Here is a 24,845-nt window from a genome sequence, read left to right as displayed (position 1 = left end):
CGAAATGAAAGAGAACAATCCTGTGACATTGTATTTATTATTTAATATTAAATACATTCTCTAAAATGTCTATAGAAGTAGGTCTTCTAGTTGAGTGTAGCAAACAGAGAGTAGAAACCTGCCCCAAGGCCACACCTACTGTGGGTTTCCCTACACTGTGCAATTCAGATGGGACACCATCTTTTTTAATTAAAAGGCCTGTTGTCAAAAAAAAAAAAAGTTTTGATGTATTTCAGAATTGTAATTTCTCTCCCAAGAAAATGCATGTTAGCAGAGCCGAATCCTGAACTGGGGTGCGTGTGTGCATCTCTTCCTATTAGCCAAATACCCTGACTCTGGCTTCTCCTACTTTCCACAAAGAGAATCTAGCTTAGAAAACATCTTCTTTAATTCTGGCCTCAACATGGACATTTCATATCGATTGGTTTGGGACACAGATTTAAAAAAAACGAGGATTCTCTGTGAGAGCAATGCATTCAGTGACCAGTCAGATATCTCTGCAGAAGATTAGCTTCTAAAAGGGATCTGTGTGAAATATGGTTTTAATTAAAAGAAAACAGACGGCAACAAACGGCTAATGTAGAAGACTAAGGACAAGTCGGCTTCCTCAGACCTCTTAGTCCTTCACCAGCATTTGCCGATGACTACTTACAAGAACACTATGAAGAGATTTATTATTACCCTATCTCAGGGATGGATCAAATAAGAAGACAGGGCACTAGAACAAAAGACCACAAAAGCCTGCAGGACCAGAGACCAGAAGCTTGGGCTGGGACTATTCCCACATTCTAACACTGCCGTCCCCATAGGGTGTATGCTGAGTGGACACGGGGTGCCTCGTGTCTGCAGGCTTAGGCTCACATGACCCCACAGCCCTCCACACATGGCAGCCGGAGAGTGGCAGCCAGCTGAGAGCCGACTGACTACAGAGCTCCATCCTTTCTCACAAGCCATCAGTAGTGGTACTCACTTTTTTTAATCTCTTCTAGCTTCTCGATGTATTTGGTCATACTGTTCCCTAGAAAGAGAAGACAAATCTTAGACATGCTTTACTGTTGGAAATGAGCACGGCTGTGAAACTAGGCTGAGAGCAAGACCCCCTCAGCTCCTCTGTCCTGTTACTAGAGAACCTGGGACACCAGGCAAATGAACCACACATGGGAAACAGCCTTGTGGACTATGTGGCATCAGCTAAAGAAATGGAACCAAGGAATGCTCTGGGCCACTGAGTTTAAGCCCAGGTGCACTGGCCTAGCCATTGCAGTCTCAGGCAATACAGATGATCATTTACAGCCTGCATTCCCTTGTGTTACCCTTCTAGAGTCAGAGGCTTCTTCCTCCTATAGCCCTCATGGCCTCTTTTGGTTAGATATCCAGAGGAAGACGAAGAAAGAAGCTATCATCTTTGAATGTCTAAAATCTGCTCTGTGGCTGCCCAGGCAACTCCTTCCACTCCACTCTGTCTCTGCGGCTTCCCCTTCCCCCCACTATGTATCCCACTATTCATGCTGATGCTGCAGCCTGAACCAGACCACACAATCTGGGCACCAGTATTCATGGCGGCCTTGGTGTGCCGAGGTTCCCACTGCTGTGGAGCACGCCCAGCCCTCATGTTTTATGGTCTGGTTCTACAGTACTCAGCTCTAGCCAAGGTGGTCTGGAGCAGTTTCATGTTTTAAAACTGGTCCATGATCATTCTGGCTTTAAAATGAATTCAATTCTAGCTTTCAAGCCAGCGCTATGATTATTATTTTTTAAACTGAGTGTGCTGAAGTTTGATTTAATTCAACATGGCAAGTTCAATCTTGCACCTAAACATGGCAAATGAAAAACATTCAAAATAATTTCTCATTTCTATAGTTTTGCTCCTCTTTAAACCATGAGATCCAGCCTAACTTCAGATCAAAGTAATGCTTTTGACAAATGGCAATGGGCTGCTGTTTCAAAGCACTATTCTGAACTTTTCTTCATGTTTGGGTCAGAGACTGAGAGGAAAATAAATCCCGTTTTAAACCCCTAAATGTGTTTTCAAAATAATAGCATACTTAATTTGTTATTAAAACTTTACCATGAATTCATCACAGAATAAACACGCACTGTTTTAGGTTTATTTTTAATTATTATTGTTACTTTTGCCTGTTTTTATCTTAGGACACACACTCTCTATCAGGATAGGAAGGGTGCAGTGTGCCCTAAACTCAGATGGTATTATTCCAGAATCCCAGATAGAAATCGGGGCTGCTAAGGAGGCCTGAAGCTGGCTCAAGAGAGACCCTCCCAAGCCACCAGGAGCCAGACAAGAACCAAATACAATCTGTTTTAGGAGCTTTGGGTTTTTCTTTCTTGGGTCAAAGCTTTTTTCTCCTTTTGTGGGGAGGATATATGGAGGGAGAGAAAGAAAGAGCAAATACTCCTTAAATGTCTACACTAAGCCCTTTGACCTGAGACTCGCCCCGGGAATTCACAGCAGAAACCATCAGTCCTTCTGAATCCCCCCTTTGGCTGCTGCAGCTCTGCACTCAAGTGCGGACTTGCCAGTCAACACACCGAGGTTTGCAAGAAAACGCTAATTAGTTTGCTGTACAGCATCTTAGAGTCTTATCCTTAAAACACTCGCCACAAGAGCCCTAGTGACAGGTCCCTTCCTGTGTCTCCTACGCTGTGTGTGGTTGAAGTGGCAGCTTCTTTAGATTTAGGGGAGCTTCAGGCAATCTAGTTAGAAAACTGGGAGGAAAAAAAAAAACCCTCATCAATTTGCCCAGCAATGCAGCAACTTACCAATTATTCGAGGATTAGCATTCCCAACCTCCCGGTTTCTAGTATGGCTCACAGAACCACCCAACCACCCGGCTTTTCTACCGGTGTTTTATTGTAACTGGTAGCGGAGAGTGAACCCCAGGCTTCCTGCATGGCAGGCAAGGAGTCTACCCTAAGCGACAATCACAGTCCTGTGGTTTAAAAACATTGTAACCTGTAGGGAATGTTCCTTCTAAGATCATAGGATCATTTTGATGCTACACGTTCCCTGAGGAATGGAAAACAACAGGCAGCTCCATTTATTTAATCTCTTATTAAAATACTGTAGTCACAACTAATATTGTTCCTACTAACAAAGTACCTAACATTTATATATGTATGCACGCCTTTGTTAAGATTTCTGCAGTGCGGGAGATTGAATACTAAGTAAGTGCTCTACCACTACGCTCTACGCCGGTCCTGAAAATGAATCTCTCCACTATCACCATTTCCTGTAGGTTTGCACAGCACTCTATCGTCTGCCATCAGCAGACGTCCACCAGAGTGCTCAGAGGCAAGGGATTCACTACCATCATTTGCTTTTCCTCCTGACTAAAGGAAGAGGCAGAAAAACAAAAACCTCTGCGTTTCTACAGTTACCTGGCAAAATTATGAACAGATCTAAGAGGGCTAGTAACAAAAGGCTTTTCTTTATAGACATCCACTCTTCTCCAGGTATGAGGGGAAAAGAGAGTGGAGGGTTTCTCTACTGCTTCGGCTGGAGAAGGGAGACCGAAAGAGGACTGCCCTGGCCCCTTGTAAATGATTTGAGTCAGTATGAGAAGTGGCATTTTATCAGGCATTTTATAGTGGTGTGGCAAATGAGTGCTTTGTCTTACTCCATCTAATTGCAACAAAATGACTGGAAATGGAGGAACTTCATAGGCCATTTATTTACAAACATGTCTTTTATACCAAAGGAGCCTGAAAAGCTATTAGAGAACTAATCTTTTAAGACTTTTTGAAATCCAGTATTATTGCCAAATTTTCCTAAATCAGACTAATTAAAAAGCCAAACAAAGCAAAATAAAAGCTGAGTGGCTGTCCACTGCCCAATACTGAATTTGAGTTCCCAGCTCTAGCAGGGAAGAAGCCAGCAGCTTGCTGACTTCCAGCGGGTCTTCATGGCTCACCTTGAGCTCTGCTAACCTTCATTTCTACAGTCCCTGCTCTGGCTTCCCCAGCACGAAGCGTGGCCTTTCCCTCCCTCCCTCCCTCCCTCCCTCCCTCCGCAGCAAGCGGCTCGCCTCTCACAAGGCATATATCACCGACTAGACTGCCTTATCTACCTTCGTCTACAGAAAGCCCAGGGCTATTTATCTGTGCACATCCACACACACAATCTTTATTCCTGTGTTCTAGTGTGGGAGACACTAGAAATACACTAGCTGGATGAAATACACTACAAAACCCTGCTGTTTGAAAAGTCCTTAGAGAAAAGTTATTTTATAATGTAACTAATCACATCCTGCTTTGGCTTGTGTTTCATATGTCCGATCTTCTGATTTCCTTTAAATGATATACAACTTAATTGATACATAATTATGTTACAGAGTACATGTATGAGCCATCGATTCAGGCAACCTAGAAGCGCCTAAGGTGATATTTAGCTTCTACCTTGTTTACCACTGAAGTTGCAATGAAAGATATCTAATCAGAGTTCCACTATTTGAATCAAGAGAAAGAAACAACTCAACTCTATCAGCAGCCTTGTGCAAAGACAGAGTACAATCGATTCACGGAGTGACTCACTGCTTTGATTTTTTTCCCCATTGTGTTCCTATAATTTAATAACGTTATTTGTACTGAGCATGTAACAAAAGCAAATGATTCTGAGCAGCAGTAATCTAGAGAGGGTAAGATTTATAAGGCAGGAATTCAGTTGCTAAGAGACAGCTCCACGGCTTTATTTTTTCTTCAATATTTCCCTCCTCTATGGAGAAGTTCTTTTGGCTCAGAAGGAGCAGGAAGCGTGAAAAGAGGCGGCACAGTGGTCCTTTGTTAACCAGATCAGTTCTACGTGGGTCTACAGCTTTCTGGTTTGTAAAAGCTTTTCACATACATTCCTTCCTTTGACGTAAGAGACAAATCAAATACCAAATGAAAACGAAGCGCATGTAGTCTGTAATGAGCTTGAGTGCTTAAGATCAAAACTATTATCGAATAATCAGGAAAAGGAGAGACGAAGGAAGAAAAGGAAATGATTAGTTGTGTAGATGTAACAAAAGGAAGGTGACATCCACAAAAATAAAAATCATGCTAGAAAAGACGAAGTGGAGGAGGGTACAGGATTTGGAAAGCCGCAGACAACTGAATTAGATTGAAAACCGAAGCGAGAGAACAATGAAAGCAGCGCCCATGAAAGATGAGACCCACACAGGAAGAGCCTGGTTTAGAGTGTCCTTAATGAAGCCCGTGGAGCTGCAGAACCAAGACCCAGAGAGGTGCCTGGAACACATGGTCCTGCCTGCCGCTGGGACTGAGCAAAATGCAAGGGGGCCTCAGAAGTCAGGCCCCTCTGGCACAGTCCCCAACGGTGGGGGCTGGAAAGGAACACCTAGGCACCTATGAAACAAAGGAAATGCTGCATGTTCCCCATAATTCTGATGTCAGCCCCAGCTGTGCGGCAGGGCTCAGGCTTCTGTGAGGAGTGGAGGCAGGAGCACAGAGACAAAAGAGCCTCTTTCAGGAGGAAGGAAGAGACCAGAAGACATGCCACAGACATGAAATGCCACAGAATTCTTGATTGTGTGTGTGTGTGTGTGTGTGTGTGTGTGTGTGTGTGTGTGTGTGTGATTAATTCAAATTGACCACTGTTTTTTTTTTTTTTTTTTTTTTTTTTTGGTTTTTCGAGACAGGGTTTCTCTGTGTAGCTTTGCGCCTTTCCTGGAACTCACTTGGTAGCCCAGGCTGGCCTCGAACTCACAAAGATCCACCTGCCTCCCGAGTGCTGGGATTAAAGGCGTGCACCACCACCGCCCGGCTTGACCACTGTTTTTATAAGAAAAGAGTAAAGGCTCACCTAGTTAGCCTAGCAATGGGAACTGCTTACTCATCCTGCCTATTTCCATGGTTCTGGCTGCAGAGCTTAAAACCATCCACAGGGGAGATGTCTCCCTGCAGCTTGGGCTTCATGGCCCTCTCAGTGTTTTCTTAAGTGGGACTCCTCAACATTTTCACCTACAGCAATGACAACCTTTGGGCACAATGATGTGTTTAGGGCTCCTGTAGGCCTTGATAGCCCCAGAGGTTGACAGGCTGTACATCTTAGCATATAACCCACAGGTTTTGTACACCAGAGAGCTAAGTCACAAAAATACATGGAAATGTAAACATTAAAGGTCTCTCCCTGAAGCTGATTCATGGCTAAATGTGAAACACACACACAACCAAATGCTAGAATAGGATTTTTCTCCACACTGACTATAAAGTACTTGGGAGCTTGAAGCAATAAGACATGCTTTGGCCCTTCCAAAAGCTATTACAAAACTAGTTTGAGAGACTTTTGCTTCTAGGAAAGAAGGGTAGATGTAATTTATTCCTCCAGCTAAGTCCCACAAAAACCCCAGACAACCCACAGCATGGGAGCATACATCTGAAAATCATATTTCTGTTAAGAGTCTAGTATCCAGAATAAACAAAAGAACTTATAATGTGGAAAAATAACCAGTTTTAAAATGAGCAGATGATCGGAATAGACATTTTTCCATAGGAAATATACAAGTGCCAATAAGCACACAAAAGGTTGTTCATCAACATCTGTCATCAGGAACATACAAATTAAAATCACTCGATTTTTAAAATCCTTCATACCATGATGGTGGACATAATCAAGATGACGGACAAAGTGATGGTGAGTTGGGGAGAGGACACAGACCTCCTGTACTACTGACGGTAAGGTAGAGTTTGGTATGCTCTCAGAAAAAAAAGAAAGTATCATATGACCAGGAATTCAGTTCCTCAACATCTATCCAAGAGAACTAGAAACACATGTACACAAAAACTTGCATATATTGATGTTCCTAGACACACCATGGCCAAAAAGTATGAGTAATCCAAATGTCCATCAACTGATGAGTAGAGAGAGACAATACAGAAGACCTGTCCAACAGAACGGTATTTGGCAATACAAAGGAATGCAGTGCTGACATGTACGTGGCATGGATAAACCTTGAACACACACACACACACACACACACACACACACACACACACACACTATGTTAAAGGAGGCAAACACAACAGGCCACATACTATACAACTCCACCTACATGAATGGCCAGAATAGGCAAATCCACAGAAACAGAAAACTGATCTATAGTTCTCAATGTAGTCAAGTTGTTCTCTCCAAATTGATAAATAATTCCTATTAAAAAATCAGCCCTTTTTGCTGGGTGGTGGTGATGCACGCCTTTAATCCCAGCACTCAGGAGGCAGAGGCAGGTAGATCTCTGTGAGTTCGAGGCCAGCCTGGTTTACAAAGTGTTCCAGGACAGCTAGAGCTGATACACAGAGAAACCGTCTCACCTGCCGCCCCCCCCCCAAAAAAACCCACCCAAAACAAAAATCAGCCCTTTTATAAAAGTGAAGAAAATTATTCTAAAGTTTATATGGAAAAGCAAAGAAATAAGAAGAGTTAAAATAATGTTGTAAAGAGAAACAGAATGGGAATAAGGAGGCTAACCAATTCCAAGTATCCAGTGTACTGTGCAGCTACATTAATCAAGACTGCGGTATTGGCAAAGGGCTACACGAACAGATCAAGGGAGCAAACCAGAGACCTGGAAATAAACCCACATAAATATCCTCCTGACTGCTGACAAAGATGAAGATGCCAGAGAGTCAGATACCCCTAAATTAGAAAGCTAATCTTCATCTAAGTCAGCCGCCTCTACATAAAAGCAGTTCAAAATCTACCGTGGACTTAAATGTAAAACCTAAAAACTTTCAGGAAAAAACATCATGATAGAAAGCATCTCTGGGATATAGTTTAGGGCAAGGGTTCTTAAAGTGGATGATGGAATTATGATTATGAGAAGGAAACAGATAAAAACGAACCTCATCAAGATAAAAAGTTTTTCTTCTTCAAAGACTGTCAGGAGGAAGAGACAAGTTACAGATGGAGAAAGGATCCTTACAAACCATGCCTCTCACAAAGGGTAAGTGTCTAGAATACATAAGAAACTGGAAATAATGATAAAATGCAAGTAACCTGGTCAGCACAGGCATTTCAGCAAAGCAGACAGACAGAAACAAGCACACGCAAACAAAGACATCCATCATTAGCTGGTAGGCAAGTTTAAGGGTAATGCTCTATCTGCTATTACAGACCTTCTCAGTAAGGGACCATAAAAAAATGGTGTCGACACCAAATGCAGGCGAAGACCTGGAGGAAATGATTGTTCATCTGCTCCTGGTGGGAATGGTAAATGGTACAGCCACTTTGGAGAACAGTTTGACAATTCCTTAAAACTGGGAGGCAGAGGCAGGAAGATCAGGAGTTCAAGGCCAGCCTTGATTACAAAACGAGTCTGAGGCTAGTCTGAGCTACATGAGACTCTATCTCTAAAAGAGACAAAACAAAACAAAAAAGCAAATTGAATCAAACCAAACTACAATATGACTGAGCAACTGTGCCTTTAGGCATTTATTCCAGAAAAACTAAGACTTGCTCATATAAAAATCTGTAAATGAATGCCTACAGAAGTTTACTTTTATTTTTTTATTTTGTAACTATCTCCCAATTGGAAATAGGATGAATTTCCTTCAACTAGCGAGTGATTAAATGAAGTACAGCCATCAGGGAATACTAGCCAGTAACACAAAGGAACAAGCTGTTGTTACACACAACACACTTAAAGCCCCAAAGAATTCTGCCCAATTCTTTGAAAAATGTCCATCCAGGCTGGACACGCAGGGCTCAGTGGCAGGGCAACAGCCTTGCATGCTTAATTGCCTGTGTTTACTCCTCAGCAATACACAGAGAAAAGAGACAGAAGCATGGCAGCAAAACGCTGTATACTGCACAGCTCCATAGGTGTAGCATTTAAAAAAAAAACAAACAAACAAACAAACGGAGAGACTGGAAAAGTCAGCAGCTGCCAAGGTTACTGCGGGGTGGAGTGGAAAGTGGACAGGGCTCCTAACGGACAGCACAGGGGTCTCTGTGGGGATGGCAGTTCTCTATAGCTTGGCTGCACACGTCCGTGCTGTTATCACCATAGCAATAGTGCAGGCTGAGAGAAGCCAGGTAAAGAGTATGTGGAATTTCCATTTCATTTCTTACAGAGGCATCTGCATCCACAATTACTTCAAAATAAAAAGCTTAATTAACAGAAAGCAGTTTAAAACTCTTGGGATATAAAAGGATTCTGGCATTTAATATGCACTACAAAATCAGATGTTATGCATTGCATTAAAAATTAAAATTAATTTCAGATACCATTATTAAGTCAAATTTTAGTTATGGTTGGATTGAAGAGACAGAAGGGGGTGGCAAAAATTCCTATTTGATTTCCATGAGAAAAATGTTATGAAGGTATAGATAAGTCTAGATGTCTGTAGCAAACCTGGGCTCTTAAATTTCACTTGTTTGTTTATTGTGGTACAGGAAATAGAATCTAAGGTCTAGCAAATGCTGGGCCTGCACTCTACCACTGGGTATACCACTGAGCTGTACTCTCATCCCTTTAAAAGACAACATTTTACATTTGTAGTGATAGGTAGCTCTCTGTGAACTCATATGGTGATATTTTAATACTCAAGGCTAATCTGATCGACATGGCCAGTTCCAGGCCATTTAGGTATCTGTGGCACAAAAATGTATGGGGGTAAAAAAATTTTGACTGAAATTCATTTTTTACTGTGTTCTTGAACAGAACAGATGAGTACCTTACAAAACTATGACACTTCAAGTCTTCCTGAGGGGAAGCTGGACTCGTTGAGGACATTGTGGCAGAAGAAATATTTGGGGAGAAACCACAGGACAGGAAGTCCAAGAGCCAAGGCATCAGGCTTAGCACCCCCCATCCAGTGTTGCCTTCCTCGCCCCGCCAACAATCCTAGTTTTTATCTCCTTCACTGAGATCTGAGTAGACCACAACATCTCCAGGTCACCATCTTCTCCTCTGAAACAGTAATAATATTTCCACTTGCCCGTGGCACAAGATCCATGCAATAATAAATACCTGTGTAGCATGGGAATGTTTTAAAGAAATAGGACATGCAAATCTGGAACACTGAAAACATTTGCATCTACGGTAGTGAGGAAGCGCAGAATGGAAGACCATGACTCTGAAGGAGAGCGGAGGAAGAGGAGGATGATTTAAACGGAGGTAACACTCCCCTTCACTTCCCTCAGGTGTCTTCAGATACTGCAGGAAAACTATGGATTTTGAGGCAAAGGCTGAAGAACACAGAAACAAACAACCCCAACCTCACAAGACTGCAGACCCACTGGGATCTGGCCAGCAGCAGCAGCAGCAGCAGCAGCAGCAGCAGCAGAACTCGGAGAGATGCGGACAGCATGCTTCTCTTGCACGTGCTTTCACCTAAGGGCAGCACTAATTCAATCTCGGCTGGCATTTTAGTTCCTCGTTCAAGTCAGCCAGCCTCCACTTGAGTCTTGGTGCTCTAATTGCAAAAGCCACAGCCCACAGCCATCCTCCTATCCACCAGTCCACACTTTTACATGTGGTCAGCACTCTGCAAACACTGGACTGAATAAACATGCACATGTCTAATCTACTGCTGTCAGTTTGATGGAGTACACTTCAGGTGCTCCAGAATGGAGTGTGACCTCCTGACATTTACTCAGCATCGGCCCTGTAACTTATCGATTCCTAGGATTTCCCTTTCTTGATTTAGATGATTTCTAATGGAGGAAGCAATAATAACTGAAATTACGCGAGTGCAAATTTTACTGATAATCTGAAATACAGCTTTCAAAGACATCAGGCAAGACAATAAGAAACTTCCAGCTATGGTTGGTCCCAGTTTGATGGGCACTTTCCTGTCTATCAGTGGCTATTCGACTTTTAAAATTCTGTTTCTGATTTTGACTTACCAGTATCCAGTCTTGACTTGATATGTTGATACCTTGGGTTCTGTGGTATCCGTCTGGTCAGATACTACAAAAGAAGACAATTCACAAGGAAGGAGGTTAATGTGAGGGTCGTGGTGGGAAGAGGGGAACATATGCTGAAATTCAGACTCTAATGACGAACGAGGTTCAGGGGATCAACTGTCCCTTACAGAAAGGGCTCTGCAGTATGACATTTCCTCCGGTAGAGGTAGTTACCTTGTTTCTATCAAAACATTTCCAATTTTATCAAAATAATCTCAGAGCACTGTGTGCTAAGGGGAAAAAACCTTAGGAAGACTGTCTTCCAATGAGGTAGCCTTGCTGTTGTCTTTTTAGGATGGCTTCAGGGCCATCTCCTATGGACACTCCTAGATCTTATCCACAGCTCCTACAGTGTGGCAGGCACGATCCAGATGCTCCAGATGCTGGCAGGCTCTCTGGGGCTCCACAGATGTCACTGCCAATGGCATCTGCTCTGTGGCAGCTGAGGCTCATGCTGGGCTCAGGGTGAGCTTACGGTCGGTCGGCAGAGATGTCTATGTCCGATTTGCTGTGTGCTGTGCTATGTTCTGGCAGTTAACCCTTGGAATCCAAGGGCAGACAATCCCCCATATCAAGCTCCCGAGGTGAATGCAAAGGCTGGCAAGGCAGGGCAAGCTCAGAACCAAGAGCTTCCTTGCTGCGGCCTGTGTCTGCTCACGGATACGAAGAACATGTGTTCTATGCAGGCAGCCGTACCTTCCCACCTTCATCTCCTGCATGTGCTTGCTCCTATGCCGCACTGGCGGGGACTGTTCCTCCTGATGTCGCCAGTTCAGACAGATAACTGCCAAAAGTGCCTTTCCTCAGCTTCTCTTGGGCAAAACCTTGGTCCAGCGTGAAGCTGTCTGAGGTAGAAATAGGCACTCTCCTTCTGGCCTGCAGAATAGGGAACCCCATCCCATCCTTTACAACTTGATTTCCTGCCCCCCCTAATTTAGGATTTTCTTGAAGACAGGGACAATAAATTACTCATGTTTGTGGGACCTAGTACATGCTAAATCCATTGATTATTGCTAGAGTCAATCAATGATTATTTGTCTGAGGACTGAACCATACTACCTGGTTCCTAAGGAGAGAATATCAACCTTACAAAGATTTGATCATTTGCCTTAGAAAACAGCGAGGGACAAGCCTGCTGTTGGGAGGACTGTGAGATAAATCACATGCATCAGAATGCTTTCTTGAACGGCCTACAGAGCACAGAACCAGCCTAGGACACTTCTGTGGTTTATGCAATACCTGCTGGCCAGCATTGGATTTCCCAGCCCAAGGATTTTTAAAACCTGAGGGCAGGACAGCCAGAGCGATGCCTTAGTGGATAAAGATGTTTACTACCAACCCAGTGACCTGCATTCCATCCCTAGGGCCAAATGGTGGAAGGAGAGGACCAACTCCGGAAAGTCGTCCTGTGGCCACATCACTAACACTGTGGCATGCACGAACACGTCTGTGCACACACACTCTTTAAAACCTAACAAAGACAAAACTGAGGGGACCTACAGAGAATTATCCACTTCTAATTTTGCCAAGTAAGTACATAAAACCCTCACAACTTCCACTTGCTATTTTATTTTTTAAGGTAAGTATATTTATTTTTTAACTAAATTAATTTTTTAATGACACAACACATAAACTATCTGCTTTTCTTTTTTTTTTTTCTTCCAGCAGTGAGGATCAAACCCAGGGCTTCTCATATGCTAGGCAACCACACTAAACCACTACGCTCTCAGCCCACCATCTGCTATTTCAATTACCTAGAAGGTTTAAAAAAAAGAAAAAAGAAAAAGAAAGAAAGCCCTCAGGGTAAAAAGGTCAGTTCCTTCATGTTATTAAAAAGCCAATGACGTTGTCTGTGTTTTTCATTTCACACCAGGCAAGTAAAACCTTTATTATGAACACTGAGCACCGGGCCTCTGCTAGTGTTTGCAATCACTGAGAAGACTTAGCCCCAGAAAAATGGGGGAAACTCGTTTCACGCTGTGATCAGTCATGGCTGCCTGGAAGAGCAATCAAGTGAAATACCAGCTCCAACACCTTCCCTAGACGGAGACGAAGAAGGGTCTTAAGAGAAAGAATGGCATGCAAACACACAGAGAGACTGGAGGCCAGGTTCCCAGAGGCAGACAATATCATGAAAAATTAAACAGTGAACTAAATCCAGCAAAATCACACACACACACACACACACACACACACACACACACACACACACACACACACACTGTCTCACTTATCTTAAACCGAGGGACGTTCCCCCCCCCATCTATATTTTTATCATTTCTATACCCTATTTCCTGTTTTTACTTTGTTTTGTTTCCTAGCAAAGCTTCTTTTGAAAACTCCCAGGCTTGTCTCTGCTGAACCATGGAGATTTGTCCATCCCTCAGCCAAAGAGCTGAGCTGTGAGGGTCCTCTGGGGACCAGGTGTGGTGGCTGTGGAATGAGGAGGGAGGGAGGGAGTGCGGACAGCTGCAGCTGCTGAGGCCTCCCCACCCCCGGTTTTCCCTTACATGGACTGATGAGAAATCCATATGCTGCTGGAGAAAAATGTCCGACTTCTCTCCCCAGTTCTCATTTCTGTTCAGCTTCTTAGTCCTTTCCAGGGCCTGAATCAACGTGAAGCTCTGTGTGCTGCTTTGCCCATGGAGTGCCTTGGGCTCTGAGGAAGCGCCACACTTTCTTCCTAAATACTTGCTTTGGGGATGGCCGTTTCTTGACCTACTGACCAACTGGCTTTGTTTCCATGATATGCCCAGGCTGGAAGGGTGGGAAGGGAAAGCTCTGTGACAAGAAGCCGTTTCAAGAGAGACTATTCATTCCTCTACAAATACTCAGTGAGTGCTATTCATTCCATGGACATTTATAACTGAGTGCCTAGCAGAAGTAGGTCCCTATGTGGGACAAAGAGATAAAAACAGGCCTGGCCATCAGCTCTTGCTCCCCGTGGATATACAGGTGTCAATGTGACAAGGAGAGGGAGCAGAGGGGGATGGGGACACATGAGACAGTACCTTAACAAGGCCCAGGGTCAAAAACTGATTCCTAGAGAGTGCTCACTGAGCGGGATCCCCAGGGCCACAGTGGTGGGTCACGTGCAAAGAGTGTGGTGTGGGCTTTACAGGGCCCAGCAAACAGAAAAGCCCAGTGAAACACGAAGACAAAAGTGTGGGTGATCTCAAGAGATCCAGTCACCACTGGAAGGCACAGAGTGCTGGGGGCCGGGAGAGAACAAACGGGTTGGAGAGGCAGGGCAGGGCAGGGCACAAAGGGCCTTCCGTCTAAAAGACCCAAGGCACTGCACCCTGGCCTGCCCATCTGTGGGTTCCACTACGTGCAGTCTTGCCACTCTGTGCCCAGGGACTACATCAAGGTCTGAGTAGTGGGGGACGTTGCTGGCGTCTCCTAGGAAGAGGCAAGGCATACGGGTTAACACAAGAGCCAGCCCAGATGTCAACACTCTGGAACTTGAGAAGCCCAAGAAAAGAAGATGGGGAGTCACCCAAGATTTAAGGAGGACTAATGAGATCCTGTTTGTATTTTGGGATGAGCTATCTGCAGAATATGGAGAATATGATCATAGTCAAGAAAAGAGGCACAGAAATCAGCTGAGAGACTTTTGCTGGGGGATACGAAGCCCTACAAAAGTGGCAGCAGAGACAGTGAAGAAAGTTTCACAAAATCTTTGAAATGTGAGGCTGGGGCTGTAGCTCTGACTAGTGCCCACTCCTCCATCTTGAACATGTAAAATCAACATGGCTACTCATGGACCACAATACAAAAGAGGGCATTTGCACCATAATCCCCCAGAAAAGGTAGTGAAAGACAAGGCAGATATGGAAAAACATTATGTAGGAGGTTTGGAGACACATTAAGTATGGGATGTTTGTAGATTATCAAAATTGGAAGTATCCAGTTGAATATATGGACACAGAGCTCAGGAGGAAGCTAGGCGAAAAACAATTTGGGAATTATCCATATATAGGCAGCATACGAAGCCATGGGGTTGGCCAAAATCACTCTAGGAACAGTGCACACTAAGAAGAAAATTCCCAACCTTGACAGTCGGATGGGGAAGAGCACTGGCTGAGGCCAAAGAAAGTGGATTATGAAAATTACGGAAGGACAGTTACAAGAAGAAGGAAGCAGTCAACACGGAACAAAGTTGTCAAACCCCAGAACAGGAGGCCAAGCAGGAGCAGGCCAGCAAGAGGCCAATTAGCAGAACAGAAAGGCGAGTTTGGACTTCCAAATCAGGACTTGTTGATGGGGCCGGAGGGAGGCGGTCACAGGAGAGGACCAAGGGCAGACGCAAAGCCAAGAGTTCAGATGTCTGGAGGGTGGGGAAACAGACAGATGGGCTTTTTGTTTCTCTCCAGAGTTGCCAAGCTGAACTCTCTCCTTCCTCTTCCTCCCTCTCTCCCCCCCCCCTCTCTGTGGTGTTCTTTATGTATTTTTTCTGGGGGGGGGGAGAGAGATTTAAGGATGTTTACAGATGAATGGGCAGAGGCCCAGAGCCCAGGTGGAAGGGGCAGCTTTTGATACGTATTTAAAATAAAGATTAAAAAAAAAATCTATGGTCATAATAAAGCTCATCGTGAGAGGGCAGGAAGTTGAGAAAGCTCATGTTTGTAAATTATTACAGGCTTTTTGGAAATAACCAACTATGCCAAAGACCCTTCAAGGGGCACATTGCTAGAGGGGCACTATCTCAGTCACTTCCTGTCGCTGCGACATACACCATGACCAAAGAGCAACCCGGAGAGGAAAGGGTTCCCTTGGCTACATGTCCTGATTAGAGTCCATCTTGGAACAGGGGCTCCACCTTGTACATCTCTCAGTATCTGTTATAAACCTTGTGCCAACAAAGGGGCAGGAAGTGCTGTCGAATACACTGAAGCTGGGCACAGGGGCACACACCTGCAACCCAGCTCCTTTGAAGGGTTAGACAGGAAGTTCTAGGACAACTTGGATAACTTTGTAAGATCTCAAATCAATACACACACAGAAGCACACGCACATGCAAACACACACACACACACATACACACCATGCAGGCCTATGCACACACTGGTCCCATAGAGTAGCTCAACATTCTAGACTCTTAGAAGTCTGACAAAAGACTGCTCAGACATTGGGTTGAGAAGACAGACTTCATGGAAGAATGGGTACTAGATAATAAGAGGATGGAAAAAGTATTTCAGGTAGAAATAAATTCTAATAGCAAAGCCATTTTAAGGGTATGTTTGAAAAACAAATTGTTCTGTTTGCCGAAGAAAGCTGAAAATCAGCAGAATGGCAGCTGCTACTTGCATTTAGTGAGCATGTCCCATGCTGTTTGACACCTGACTGAGCATTTGCCCCACTTCGCCTCACTTCACCATCAGCCACTGGGAACCCGAACTCCTGCCAGGGTCTTCACGAGCTCACTGCTAAGTTTCCATGAAACTCATGAAGCTCCGGGAAAATTCTATGTATGTACATTTTCTCTGCCAGGGGCCTAGGTTCCCACCAAGTTCCCATAGGAATATGTAACTCCAAAATCTCAATAACCATTAGGCTGTAGAATCCTGGGCTAATAACGCTGGACCTGGGGAGTCAGGCTTCAAACAGGAAGCCTGACTCCAGATCAGGAGTGAGGACTAGCCCTTGTCAACAAGCGAACATGGTAAGAATCCTGAGATGTGGGTCACACAGTCACAACAGTGTTCTAGCAGTCCTCTACAGACTGACAAACGACGCAAAGCGAGACACAGCTTTGTGGAGATATGAATGTTGGAGAAGAAAGATTCATGAGAAGTCTGCAATGGGATTTTTCTGAAGAAAAATGACAACAAACCAAACCAAACTAAGAGCAGCAAAATGTCTGATCCACAGGAGCTTTTCTGATTTTCCATCTCTCAAAACAGGACTCACACGCTGTCTGCACACTTGAATTGTTTTTAAAGACACTGTACATTTGGTTCAGAACCTCCCTACTTTTATGTTGACAAATGAGGGGAGTGAAGACTGGTCTTGAGATAATCTCACATTAAAAAAAATAGGTTTTTCAAAGAGGAACTTTTAAAATGGGTATTTTAATTGCTCCCATTATGTTAATATCAAACAGTTATGTTGGTCCAAGACTCCTGGTATAGCAATACCTACTTTCTCAGTAGCTACTACCCATGGCAGACTGTATTTTTCAAGACAGAGTCAAAATTTCCTTCCCCATTGGACTGTGGTTTTACAATCTGCTGTCTGAGACATGAGGCCTGTGACTTCCTCATCTCCAGACTCTGGTGAGCCTGGGATACGACTTCTAAGGCTCGATGGTAAAAGACAATACAGCTTCTACCTGGTTCTCTTGGGTCACTTGCTCTTAGAACTCAGCTACCAAGTGTGGGAAAGTCCAGGCCACATGAAACATGACATTTGTAGGAGATTATTAGCTCCAACAAACAGACCGCATCGGTGGACATATATGTAAGTGGAGTTTTTGAAAATACTCTAGCTTCAGGCTGTCTGCAAAATCATGAGCTTTCATGAGATAACCATCTAGCAGAGCTAGGAGCCAGAAGAGATAACAACAGAAGGGCTCCTGTGAAGCCACTAAATCAGGGTATTATTATTCCTACCAAATCATCATAGAACTGGAGTAGTACCCTACCCTCATTTCTCCTGCTAAGTTTCTTCGGTCTAACCATGGCAAAAGTCTACACTGCCTGAACTTTACTCTGTAATCCACTACAATGATTGCATCTCGCTGTCTCTATCACTGACTGTAGTTCTCATGCCAGCTACTGAATATCAAAAATCTACTTGCCAAATATAATGGATATTTCCCCTTAAACTTCTTGATCCTTTTATGTCATGATAAAATATAATTTTTTTTAAAAAACACACTTGTTTCTACTGTAATTGGCCTCAGTAATCTCTCTCTCCTCTGACGTTCCATTGATACATGACTCATTCCTGTCAGCCCCCTAATTACTGTGTTTCTCAGGATTCCACCTCCTCAATCAATAGACTCTCTGTGAGTCAAGACTTAGACTTACTTCCTTTTATAGGCTTCTAATCTCCAAATGGTGGAGTTTTACTCCTAACGTCGCCTTCCAGCTTTAGACGTATCTGTTCAGAAGTATCTGTGAATGACTGATCTGACAATAGCAGTGTAGAGGAGTTCGGGTCCCTAGCCTATGTTCTTGCAAGCATGTCAGGAAAACAAGTAAATAAAATCATTGTAGATGATGATAAACTGGAACAGAGAACAGACTGAATGGATGCATCTAATTCCACCCCCTCCCAAAACCTCAGTAAGACTTCATTAAACAGTATTTTAGGGCCATAAACAATGCCAAATTCAGAGAGCGTGGGAGAGATGACAGCATCGAGCACTGGAGTCCTCAAACCCACAGGGAAGCTAGTGATTGAGAAGGCGGATCCCTAGGGAATAAGGAATTAAGTGGCTGGCAGAGGAATAAACCATATATCACTAAATATCAACAAGTGAAATGACTTGATAGACTTAGGACAGCTGAAGAAGACAGAGCATCAGGGAAAGCCAAGAACAATCTTTAAAAGGCCAAAGAATGGGCTGCCTCCAGCACCCCCCACAATGGGACTGACAGGAGTGGCTGACGAAAGCTCTATGGAGCTGGCTCTCCAGATCACACCCCCACACACATACACACCACTGCACGAGGCAATTATCTCTTGCCCATCTTGGTAAATGTCACCATCTGTAGCTCACCATCAGCAGGCCTCTTCTTAATAAAAAAACAAAAAAAAAAAAACTCAATATCTTAATCACCATGTAAAATCTGCTACGCAGAAACATAAATTGACACCCGAGGGGTAAGAGAACTCTGAGAACATCTTACCTCTCTAACAGTATCGGCGTCCTTATGAAAAGAAATTACCAGTGCTGGGGAAACGGCTCAATTGGTAAGGTGCGTGCCATGCAAGCAGGCAGACTTAAGCTCCAAGCCCTAGCACCCACATGCAAGGCTTGGGCATGATGGTCTGTACCTGCAGCCCCAGCCGAGGGAGACATAGGCAGCAGGATGGGGACAAGCAGATTCCTGGAGCTCACTAATCAGCCAGCAGCGCTTAACCCAAGAACTCCAGGTTAGGTGAGAGACCCTGCCTCCAAAACTGCACAGCAGAGGAAGACACTACACACCCACCTTTGACCACATGTGCACAGCAACGAACATGTACACATACCACACCTACATCCACAAAGAAACCTCTCTCTCTCTCTCTCTATCTATCTCTCTCTCTCTCTCTCTCTCTCTCTCTCTCTCTCTCTCTCTCTCTCTCTCTCTGTCTTGCGATAGGGTCTCACTATGTAGCCCTGACCGTCCTGGAACTCACTATGTGGACCAGGCTGGCCTCGAACTCACAGAGATGTCCTTGCCTGTGCCTCCTGAGTGTTGGTATTAAAAGCTTCACAAATAAACTTTTAAAAAACACAAGATAACTTTTTAAAAAGAGATACCAGTGAATTGCCCCTTGTTCACGTCCACTGTGGGGACATCATAAGAAGCAGCTACGTACAAGTGAAGGCAGGCCTCACCAGAAATGGAATCCGCTGGTACCCAGAGCTTCAAGACATACTGTTAAGTGGGGAAAAAAGCAAGTCAAAACACATATGTACAATACAACATTTATGTAAAATAAAATTACAATATAAATTTCTCCTTGCCACCCAACATAAATTTTTCAGTAAAATGTGTAGAGAAAAATGATAATTATGAAAAAATTATAGTGATAGTGATATAGGAAATTTTCCTACATTATAAAGTAGAATAAAAATAAAATTTGGGCCAGGCAGTGGTGGCGCACGCCTTTAATCCCAGCACTTGGAAGGCAGAGACCGGCGGATCTCTGTGAGTTCGAGGCCAGCCTGGTCTACAAAGTGAGTTCCAGGAAAGGAGCAAAGCTACACAGAGAAACCCTGTTTCGGAAAACCAAAAAAAAAAAAAAAAAAAAAAAAAAGTAAAAAAAAAAAAAAATCAGAGCTCCTTAAAAAAAAGAAAGAAAGAAAACGAGAAGACACAAAGATATTTTGCTGAAGAAGTTGTCTAGATGACAGATAATCACATAATGGTAGAAAAGATTGCAAATTTGTGTCCCTTCAGGAGATACACATGAAAACCACGGTGAGGGTTGGCGAGATGACCCAGTGGGGAAAGCCACTCCCTACCACACCTGGCAACCACGTGGTGGAAGCAAGAACCAACTTCTCCAAGTTGTCCTCTGACCTCCACATACAAACCGTAACACCCCCCACACAAACACCCCCCCACAAATTGGTTTTTCAATCCCACAATGAGATAACACTATGTACCTACCCAGAGCAGCTGTAGTAACACTGACAATATCAGATGTTAACAACATTTTGCAAAATCTAAAATTCTCATACACTGTACAGCCTCTCTGGAAAATCGTGTGGCGGTTTCTATTAAAACTAAACATATGCTTACCATACAGCTTAGCCAGTCCTCCTGGGTACCTACCTATCTGACAGAAATGAAAGTTAATGTCCACACAAAAAGGTATACCCAACGACTAGTATCTTTATTTCTAGTAGTCCCAAACTGAAAGCAACCAGAATGTTTCACACTAACTGAATGAGTGAACTGTATATCCGACCACAGAAACTCTAAGGAGTCAACCGCTTGCATTCCCCAATGTGTCTCAAGGACATTATCTTGAGTAGAAAAACAGCCATCTGAAAAGGTCATATATTGGGCCATTCTGTTCATATACCATTCCTAAGATGGCAGAATTACAGAGATGGAGAACACAGTTGTGGCTGCCAGGGATAAGGGCAGTGAAAGAGGAAACGGGTGTGTTGGGAGAGGTACCACGAGGGAGCTACTGTAGTAACGAATTCTCTACTCTGACTGTAGCTCTACACATCTATAAATCTGGATTATATTAAACCTACATACATGAAGAGATGGCCTAGAACTATGCACAAATTGTACAAGCTTTGATAAATACCTAGTTCTGATGTGTACTTGTAGAAAACTGAGTGAAAGGCACACAGACCTGTCTTACTATTTTAGCACCTTTCTGCAAAGTTTTTTTTTAAAGGGACATCAGAGTGGAAAACAGCTCTTAAAAATTAAAATGATTGGGGTCTGAGAGATATCTCAGTCAGTAAAATGATGGCTGGCCAAGCATGAGGATCTGACTTCGAGTCCCAGAATGCATGTGAAAACCTGGGATGAGGGGCTGGAGAGATGGCTCAGAGGTTAAGAACACTGGCTGTTCTTCCAGAGGTCCTGAGTTCAATTCCCAGCACCTACATGGTGGCTCACAACCATCTATAATGAGATCTGATGCCTTCTTCTGGCCTGCAGACATACATGCAGACAGATCACTGTATACATAATGAATAAATAAATCTTAAAAAAAAAAAAAAAAGAAAGAAAGAAAAGGAAAGAAAACCTGGGATGATATGCCTGGAATTCCAGTGCTAAGGAGGCAGAGACAGGTGGATCCCTGGGGTGTGCTGCTCAGCCAGCCTGGCTCACTGCTAAGTCCCAAGTCAGTGAGCGACTCTGTCACCAAAAAAAAAAAAAAAAAAAAAGAAAAAGAAAAAGAAAAGAAGAAACAAGGTGAATAGCATCTGAGGGAGTACCTGAGGTTGCTGACCTACATATACATACACATACACTACACACACATGACCCCCCACATACCCACACAGATGAACATACACACACACAACACACACACACATCCATACACATGACCTCTCCATATACCCATACATATGAACACACACATCCATACACGACTTCTCACCATATATCCACACATATGAACACACACACACCCACCAAAACTCCTCTCTTCTCTCTCTCTCTCTCTCTCTCTCTCTCTCTGACACACACACACACACACACACACACACACACACACACACACACCATAGATTACAACCAATAAAAGAATTAGAAAATAAAGTTAAATTTCTTTTGCAGAAAGACAAAAACACAGAGACAGGAAATAAAAGTGAAAAAGCCAGAACCAGTTACATGGATCTAATATCAAAATAATGAATCCAAGAAAGAGGGTGGAGACAATGAAGTCAACAATAAAACAACTCAAGAAAAGTTTACAGACTAGAAAGATACAAGCTTCTGGTGTTTACCAAAGTGAGTGAAAACAGACCATAGCAAGGGATCTTTTTGTGAAATGTCATCAACACTGGGAACAAAATGAAGCTTCCTGAAGGGAAAACCAGTCACAAAGCAGCAGGATGGCTTTGGATTTTTCTACAGAAACACTGGCTGCTGGGCCACTGAGCAATGTTTTCAAGATGGTGATGTTTTCCAACCATGAATTCAGCCACACTCTCAGGAAAAGAAAAAAAAAAAAAAAAAAAGCGAATCTAGAATAAAAAGAGTTTTAGACATGCCTTACATTTTAGGTACAAAAACACTTCTGTATTCTTTCTCAAGAATTCCTGGAAACTCTCCTCCACTCAAAGACGGCAGTAAATACAGTAATTGTGTGTGCCTTCCTCCTCTAACACACTCTTCCTCCTGGACCCTCGTTTCCTTCATGAGAACCAATGAGTGGTCCCAGCTGGGAGTCCCAGCCATCCCTCTCAACGCCATCTCTCAAGGGTGCTCATGCCCCACGGAGTGTTTTACACCTAATATTTCTTCTTCATTCTATCCTCCCTTCCTAACCCCAGTTTAGACGTTCATCAGCAGTCACCTAATCAGTCTCTCTGCTTCTTGCCTTGGCCTTCTCAACTCCATCCTCCACAGTGTGGCTGGCTGGAACTGTGCCTAAGATGCAAATCTGACCACTCTACTAAAACATCTTAAAAGCTTCTTGAGTTCTAACCAACAGGCTGGAGAAATATGGTGTCGCTCTACAGCTCCCTCTCCCAACCCATCATAGGCATCTACTATTAATATTATTTTAGTGAACAAAACATTTTAATTTAGTGCTGATATGCACACACTGGAATTACTAAATCAAGTTAGTAAATACAGTCCTCACTTCACATTTTGTGACCAGAGCTTTGGAACGCTCTCTTAGCTAATCTGAAATATACATTAATTTTAGCCATCTGCTCTGCATAGATCTCCAACTCTTAGTTCTAACAAACTTGCTATCCTGTGACCAGCATCTGTACATCTCCTTGTACCTCCATGCCCAACTTCCGGCGACTACTATTCTACTTTCTTCTTCAATGAGTCGGACTTTATATTCCAAATGTAAGTGACTCTGTGCAGTACTTACACATTACTATCAAGGCTGGGTGGGGGTGGTGCATGCCTTTGATACCAGTGCTCAAGGGGCAGGGGCAGGCATGCATCTCTGTGAGTTTGAGGCCAGCCTGGTCTACAGAGCGCATTCCACGACAGCCAGGGCTACATGGGAGACCTTGTCTCAAAAAACCAAAACCATAAAATACTAGATATTACTATCATGACGCTCCAATGCACACGCTACAGTTCCCTCAGACACCAGGCATTCACCCAGAAGTGAAAGACCTACAGCTGGTGTTTGATCTGAAGGCACAGAAGGCCCCTCTCACCTTGCCCCTTGCCTCCCAAGATTCCAACAGGGGCTTGGTGGGAAGGAGTCCATGTCTCCTTAGCTCTGTTTACGCTGTTCTCCTGAGCATGCTCTTCACCTGACCAGTGAATGGCCTTGGTGTGTTAGGACTCTTCCAGCTCCAGAACCTCCCTCATTCTCTCAGTTGAGCTCTACCTTTCCTCTTCCATGTGCTCCCCAATCTCGCTGTACTCAACTCTAGCGTACAAGTTGCCATCACCAGACTGAACTCTCAAAGGGTGGTGGGACTTTGTTGTTCTCTCTGTAGGCCTGGAACTTGTTAAGAGTCAAATAATCGTGGGTGACTGCAGGGAAAGGCGACGAGTAAGTCAAAGATACAACAGAAAGGGTCCCATTTTGCTCCCTTGGCAAGGGCTCGGTCTGCTTGCACCCCGCCCCTCAGAAGTCCATGTTTCTGGAGAGGGCTTTTATTTTCACTGGTTTTGCAAGTGTCACTCCTAGACTGTCAACTCTTGGAAGGCAGGGGCTGTGTCTTTATGAACGTGGCGCCTCCAACCCTCACGACACGGGTGCGTCAGTCAGGTCGGCATCGGGGGAGCGCCAGCCTCTCACCACGGGCGCCTTCGGAAGCAGAGCCTGGGCCTGCCCCGCCCCCGGCCCTGCGCTCGGCCCCCTCCTCACGCTGGCTACTTCCCGCCTTCCAGGCGGCGGAAGTGGCCGGCTGCTCGTCCCTGCCCACGTGGCGCCCTTTCCGGTGCGCCCGCCCCCTCCGGCTCTCGGGTCCGGACCTGGCCCTCACCTCAGGATTCCCAATGTGCCTCCGGGCAGACATAGTGGCTCCAACCGACCACGCTCGGGGTTCTAGCCTCACGTCTCGCTCCTAATCTAGCTTCCCACCCCCACCGCCCGCTCAGCCGCCTCCCTGTAACCTCGCTTCCGATTGGCCCGGCTGCCCAGGCCGGCCAATAGGAGCTTCGTTTACTGCTTCGGCTGGGCGAGGGAGAGCGAGAAGCGGCTCAATGGTTGCCAAGGGCAACGCGGGACGCCCGCTAGCGCGGCTTTCCCGGCTGGGGCCTGAGGGCCAGCTCCAACCTGAACGCGGGAAGAGGGGCGCGTGGGTGGGGGCTGGGGGGAGGGGAGGGAGGGGAAGGCTGCGGCTGCGCAGAACTGATGAGAGGGGCCCAACCTCAGGCTGAGATGAGAACACAGATTCAGCCCAGGTCGCCCCTATCCCTCCGTACGGCCATTCTAACCAAACATAGGGGCTCCTTCTTCCGCGACAGAGGACCATAATATGGGCAACCATGGTTGTTCAGCTGGAACGAGTACATGGTTTATTATTTTCAGGTTAAAGTTATTATGCAAATTATGCAAAATAACATGAGTAAAC

General features: G+C 44.5%; 1 protein-coding gene across 4 annotated transcripts in view; it reads right to left on the bottom strand.

The window, feature by feature from the left end:
- Cep41 (centrosomal protein 41) overlaps positions 1-24,386 on the bottom strand; it is a 39,426-nt gene extending 15,040 nt beyond the window's left edge. Inside the window, exons 1-3 of one of the 4 annotated variants that reach the window (XM_076566563.1) lie at positions 24,255-24,386; positions 10,862-10,925; positions 971-1,018 (exon numbers count right to left, since the gene is read on the bottom strand). In XM_076566563.1, coding sequence (XP_076422678.1) covers positions 971-1,018; positions 10,862-10,925; positions 24,255-24,287 — 145 coding nt within the window. In that variant the 5' untranslated portion in view covers positions 24,288-24,386. Of the gene's footprint in view, positions 1-970; positions 1,019-10,861; positions 10,926-19,478; positions 19,514-23,474; positions 24,146-24,254 lie in introns of those variants that run through there. The other 3 variants (XM_006979417.4, XM_076566564.1, XM_076566565.1) reach the window with 3 other exon arrangements.
- Positions 24,387-24,845: the final 459 nt, after the last annotated feature.

The sequence above is a fragment of the Peromyscus maniculatus genome, chromosome 3, assembly GCF_049852395.1.
Source record: "Peromyscus maniculatus bairdii isolate BWxNUB_F1_BW_parent chromosome 3, HU_Pman_BW_mat_3.1, whole genome shotgun sequence".
Classification (NCBI taxonomy): Eukaryota; Metazoa; Chordata; class Mammalia; order Rodentia; family Cricetidae; genus Peromyscus; species Peromyscus maniculatus.
This window is presented reverse-complemented; position numbering and strand designations above follow the sequence as displayed.